Source organism: Pundamilia nyererei, unplaced genomic scaffold, assembly GCF_000239375.1.
Source record: "Pundamilia nyererei isolate P.nyererei 1_Seehausen unplaced genomic scaffold, PunNye1.0 scaffold00307, whole genome shotgun sequence".
Taxonomy (NCBI): Eukaryota; Metazoa; Chordata; class Actinopteri; order Cichliformes; family Cichlidae; genus Pundamilia; species Pundamilia nyererei.
Genome location: NW_005187708.1, coordinates 247,113 through 253,203, shown reverse-complemented (window position 1 = coordinate 253,203; position 6,091 = coordinate 247,113). Strand labels below are relative to the sequence as shown.

At 51.4% G+C, this 6,091-nt stretch overlaps 1 protein-coding gene across 1 annotated transcript in view; it reads right to left on the bottom strand.

Annotated features, from left to right (window-relative positions):
* Window positions 1-6,091, bottom strand: part of lamc1 (laminin, gamma 1) — a 44,720-nt gene that overhangs the window by 21,264 nt on the left and 17,365 nt on the right. The window contains exon 2 of the mRNA XM_005751361.2: window positions 841-1,145. Coding sequence (XP_005751418.1) covers window positions 841-1,145 — 305 coding nt within the window. The remainder of the gene's footprint in view (window positions 1-840; window positions 1,146-6,091) is intronic.

Sequence of the window (6,091 nt, the reverse complement as noted above, 5' to 3'; positions counted from 1 at the left end):
TGTGTGTGTGTGTGTGTGTGTGTCAGAGTGACCTTACAAAACAAAAACTGAGGCGAGAGGAATGAACACAGACTCTGCTTCCTGCTCATGAAGCAATCGCAAACACGCTGACGGGTGACAGGAAGAGGAGGGGACAACGAGGAGCGCGCTCCAGCTGCCGGGCGCTCGGGCCAAACTGAGCTGGGAAATCCGGGGGCGTCGCCTGGAAGCGGGTCGCAGCGCAGGCGGTGCTGCTCAAGAACTTCTGTCTGCAGAACGAGGGAACACTCGCTTACAAAAGCATTGCAGATGCTGAGGTCTGAAACTTTCCCTTCATTCTGGGAATATTTCATCAGTTTCAGGCTCCAAGGGAACAAATCGAATATTCAAAAGACAAAGAATCTTTGATGGTTACGGAGAGTTCGTTTAGGGGACAGCAGCGATCTGGTTCATGGGAGCTTTTCCGACTGTGTGGACGACTCCCACCGAACTCCGATTTCACGGAGCTGCTGCTCTTTCTCAAACTAAACCTCCCTGTGCCCAGATGTGCGGCGTAACCTCCGGCTTCTCGTTCTGTGAGGGGAGGAGTCACGATGTCTCAGGTGGCGTCACACGCACGCCTTCATCTGTAGTTACTGAGGCTCAAACAGTGTCCTTATTTTATTTCTAAATAAGAACTTTATGAAGAACAGAAGACACTTAAAAGGATTAAAGGTCAAATTTGTGCCTCAACATGATTCTCGTCACATTTCTGTTTTCAGATTTTCTAACATCACTTTTCTGTGGAGCTGATGTTGTTTCTGCTCTCAGAGCCTTTAAAAAAGATTCATGAGGTAAAATCAGAACTAAAAACGCGCTCACCTGGAGGACGGGGCTGTTGTCGAAGTTGTAGGCGCTGGGCCGTCCCTCCAGCGTGGAGAAGGCCACGTTTCCTCCCGTGAGCGGCGAGATGTCGCTGAACTCGTCGGTGCAGAGCGCCTGCTGCTCGTCCTGGCCGGTGCGGATGAAGCCGCGGTTTGCTTTCTGGTAGGTCTTCTCGCAGGAGCTGCTGTAGTACTGGTACGGCACCCAGGGGCTGCCCTCGCTGGTCCGCTTGTAGATGGCGAAGCTCTCCGGCCGGCTGGTGTGGAACTTGAGGCGGACGTAGGTGATGTCGAAGGCCTTACCTGCAGAGAGAGGGAGGAGCGTTAGGTTAGATTTAGTTTGTGTAACAGATGGAAGGAGACTAAAAACCAGACGAGCTGCAGGATCAAAAATACTGATGCTCCAGGGCGGAGGTTAAACCATGCACAGCACAGCTGGATGCAGCTGTACCTCCGCCCTGACTGTAACCTGAGGATCTCTGCGGAGCATCGTGTCTCTGCAGGACTGTTTCCTGACGCCCGCTCGGGCCCTGTCGGGGGGATGATCTCGGGCGATTTGGGAAATGCTGAGCAGGAATGTGAAGTGCAGTTCTTCCTCTGACTGCGACACTCGGGGCTGCGGACGGTCTCCGCATATTTGGCGAGTCTGAGCAGGTCGGCCTGAGCGCTCCAGCAGCCGTCAGTCAGCGAGCAAAGGGAGGCCGCCGCGTTTGAGCCGGGCGGCGGGGGGTACGGCTGTTTGCTCAGCCAAAGAATCTGCTCTGTAAACAGTGCGCTGACAGGGCCCCGGTCTGGAGGGGCCCCTCTGTGTCAACGGCAAATAAAGGTGAAGCTGCTGATAGGACTGAAGCGCACAAAGAGCTGCAGTTTATTACAGGAAACAATGAAGCAACAGCAAACACGCCGCCGGCGTCCTCCCTGTGTGTGCGTGACGCTCTGAGGACCACACCGAGTTTACGAGCCCATTTACTGCTCACAATCAAAGCCTCGGTGGACGTCACCGCTGAGGTTTCATTTTCTGAATTACCGGCCGCTCCGTTCACACAGCGCTGCAAACACAGGCGGCCAATCAGAGGTCAGGCTGAAGGTTTTAAATTTCACGCAGCGGTTTAACAAACAGCACCGACCCTGGAGCGCTGGATCAGGGACGCATCAGCACATCTCATGAAGACCAAACTGCTACTGTGCTGCTTTCATCTCCACAAACACGCTCGCTTCGTCTTTTCACCGCAAACCAAACTCAGCGTGAAACAAACAGAAGCAGATGTTTTTATTTCCTGATGTGACAGACGATTGAAACCAGCCGCCTCTGCACCAACTCAGGGTCGGCGTGAACGGCCGTGAGCCTGCTCTCCACAGCAGATCCAGGACCAACCGTCACGCAGAGCCGCCCAGTTATAATCAGGGGCCACAACACTGTAGACTGTCAAAATAAAAGCATGGACACTGGCCATTGGTAAGTCAAACATGGGTGGAGGTGTTTTCTTAGAAGAATGAAAACCAGACATGAAGAAAATGTTCAGCAACGGATTAAATGTGTGTCACTGCGTTCCCAAAGTGTCGGCCTTGTGAGGCTGTTTACAGTAATCGAGTTTGAAATATCCTTCAAACATTCATGATTACATATTTACAGAGTCATAAAACAAAAGCTGTTCCCATCACAGGTGGGAAACGGCTCAAACGCAGAGATGGAGCAACAAGATCAAACAAAAGGAAGACGCTGAGGTGACGTTTGTGAGGGGAGCAGAACGGGCCTCGGGTGGACGGAGGTCTGAACACCAACCGTGCTGCTTTTATGTAGCCTCCCCAGAACGTCCCCTCACAGGTCTGTGTGCTCGCAGAGATCACGGCATGAAAAGGAAGCGCTCCGTCATGGTTTCCCACACATTCCTCCACAGCCGGTTCAGTTCCTGGAACAAACTGGGCTGAGTGAAGTTCACCAGTTTCAGAATAAAAGGCCGTTTCATTCAGATCTGACGGCGAACACGTGGGACCTGCAAACGTCCCGTGGAGCCTCGCCAGCCTCGGATCAAAGGTTTATGAAGAGGCGTCAGAGGAGACGAACGCCGCTGACAGGAACACAAACCCGTCGGTGACGTCTCTTCAGAAACCGCACAGAAACACGCCTCCGCATCCTCACGGACGGGACAAAAGCGTCTGTTGTCGCAGCAATCGGGAGGCAAACAAAGTCCAGGTGGCTGCTGGGACAGGAGGCCGGAGGGGCCCGCAGGAAGTGACGCTGCAGACAGACGACAAAGCGCCGTCCTGAGAACACAAAGAGGAAGCCACACAGACTGGAAAAACAAACCGGGGATGAACAGAGCTCCTGCTGATGAGGAGCCATCTTCATGCTGCCACCATCTTTCATCCGTTTCCCAGCATGCACAGAGGAAAGTTGATGAAACTTAAAACTCTGAAAGACGTGGCTCTATGAGAGCAGGTGGAGCCTTCCAGCAGAATAAACCCTCATAAATCTGAGATGATTCAGGTTTTATGGAGATGAATTACAGGGAGTTAACAAGAGCGATAGAGGTGAAGGGTTAACAGCCTCGCCTGCAGCTGGACGACGTGTCCGTTTCACATATTTGACATTTGTTTCCTTCTCGTCCTTCTACCTAAATCACAGAACAGGTCAGCCATCCTTAAAATGACTACGAGCGCTTAGCTACAGCGACTGAGCACGCTGGTGGAGCGAAGCAAACATACCCCTCACCCAGGAGAGCCGGGTGCACCAAAGCTCCTTCACCCCAGGGATCGCTTTATTGTCAGAGTTTAAAAAAGTATTTTAATTAAAAGAAAAATAAACATACATCAAGTACAGTCACAGGCTTCCAGACGCTGGATGTAAGCTGCAGGCTGTGACGTCACACACTGGTTTAAGTCTTCTCGGTCTGTTACCACAGTAACCTCACAGCAGGTCACATGATGTCATTAAAAAGGCCCCAAAAACCTCCAACAGCTCCAGTTAGCTGCAGTGAAGCTAGCAGACAGCTAGCCGCCTGTGTCGCCATCCACCTGTCGGTCAAAGAGGCCACGCCCCTAACGATGTATAGCAACTACAACCAGAGCTGCAAACACGTTAACATGGGAGTTCATGGGGACTGACTCCCCGGAGCCCCGGTGGACATTAGTGGAACTGCAGTTTCTGACTGGCACAGATTAAAGTGAACGTTTTTCCTCGATTTGAAAATGTGAGATTTGGTTTTTGTACAGCTTTATTTTTCTGATTTATTTCTCACCAGCAAAGCCAAGTATGCTATTATCTAACACGGTGACCTGGAATAAACCAGTTGAGATCATTTTTTACACGTTAAGCCTCCTAAAAAGTGTAAAAAGTGAGTAAAAGAGGAGCTTTTGTCCTCTCATATTGTAAACAGGAAACGGCGCTTTAATAAAGGCCGGATTAAAAAACAGTGAACTCAACCTTTAAGCCAAATTCACTATAGAAGCTTTTTGTCTGCCCCTCCTTGGAGCCTCTGAGGATTTAAGCTGCCGTTAAGACGCCGCTGAGAAACAAACGCAGACATCGTCAATTAGCTGGTTTTGCTTTAAGCGGCGCTAACCCGCCTTTTGTGGCACGCTGACCCTGCCAGAGTCTCCTTGGGGGGCCTCGGAGTCACGCCCGAACATGAAAAGAGCCTCCAGTCGTTCTGGAGAAGCAGCTTTTCTTTCCGAGGGACCGGTGGGGGTGACGGGGGTGACACGGCAGGAATGTGTTTCCGCTGGGCATAGTGACGCCGGACGGAGGGACGGACGGAGGAAGAAAGAGACCACAGAAACTCAAAGACGGAGAGGGGGCAGAGGGGGCTGCTGGGAGTTTTTCCTGCCCTGATATGGAAGACACGACGACTCAGTGAGCAGAAATGCAAACGAGCACGAGGGAGGACGAGCTCTGCTGAAGTGCCAGCGAGCAACGTAACGAGACCGACAGCTTCCGTAGCTGCACGTGACCTCTGACCTCTGGCCGGAATCTCCCAGTCTAAGCCTGGAGTCCAAGTTTGGATCAGAAGCAAACTTATCAGAACTTTAGCTGGAAAAACTCAAATGTACGGAGGCCCAGAGAGGCCACGATTACAGCAAACAGTCTCAAAGGAGTCGATATGAAGGCCGCTGCTGTGACTCACTGATCTGGTACTCTGTCTTACTTTGAGCTGCGTGATGATTCTTATTGCAGCCTCGCTCTCTGCAGCTCTGATCAACTGAGCATGTGCGCGTGTTCGGCTCCCCGCGGCACGTCTGCGTCACGCCACTCTGCAAGCGGAGGATCAGGTCGGCAACGGGATGGCAAAGAGGAATTTGTTTGGGAAATGCTTCCAAAAATATGAGAAGGGTGACGCAAACTGCCCGTAACCAGCGTCTGAATAAACCGGAGAGATGAATCAGCGCCGTCGCCATCTGAGCTTTTATTTTGGTAACTGTGGACACAGTCAGGTGCGTTTGGTCATAAACCTCAGATAGTCTCTTATAAAGGAGGCTTTATTTCAGAGGCAGATGTTCTTCGTCCACAGAGGACGGCGTTTAACGAGGAAGACGTCCTTCTGGAGGACAGATGAGGCAGGGGGAGGAAGACGCTGCAGTCGGCTCGCTCAGGCCAGACCTGAAAATCACGAGCTGTCCTTCAACGTGTTCGAGATGCAGCTGTTTCCTCTGACACACTCAAACCTGATGAACCCACATGGAAACAAGCAAAGACTGTAAAGAATCATGGACAAATAACTGGACGCAGGCCTCACTGCGAGCAGCCGTCACACGTCAGCCCGGCTGAAGAACAAAACCAGGATCAGGAGACGTTTTTCTCTCTCGTGGATTCCTGACATCGCTGCTCCGAACGTATCCGAGCCTCGGGGTCGGCCTGAGGGGTGGTGGGGGTGGGAGGGGCACGCCCCAGCACGCTGTGCGGCCCGGTGACATCATCGCATTTTTCTCAGAGCTGTGACATTTTCCTCACAGTAAAAGAATAAATTCTTGAAATGATTTCTGCTGTCACATTTCATAGCTGCTCTTCACTTTGAGAACATTCATTTCTGGCAGTTTGGCATTAAATCACGTTTTGAGAGAAACCAGCACACTGCACTTGGGTTGTTCAAGTACTCCGAGGTAACGAAATGACAGAAAAGGAAAAGGTGACAAATCTCAGAGCATCCGTGACTCTGATGAAGGCTAACAGCTTCACTGTGTCGCTCGCTTCCTGCCATTATAAACACATATTTCCTTAGAAGAAGTTAAAATAAACGTGCAAACATGGCCGT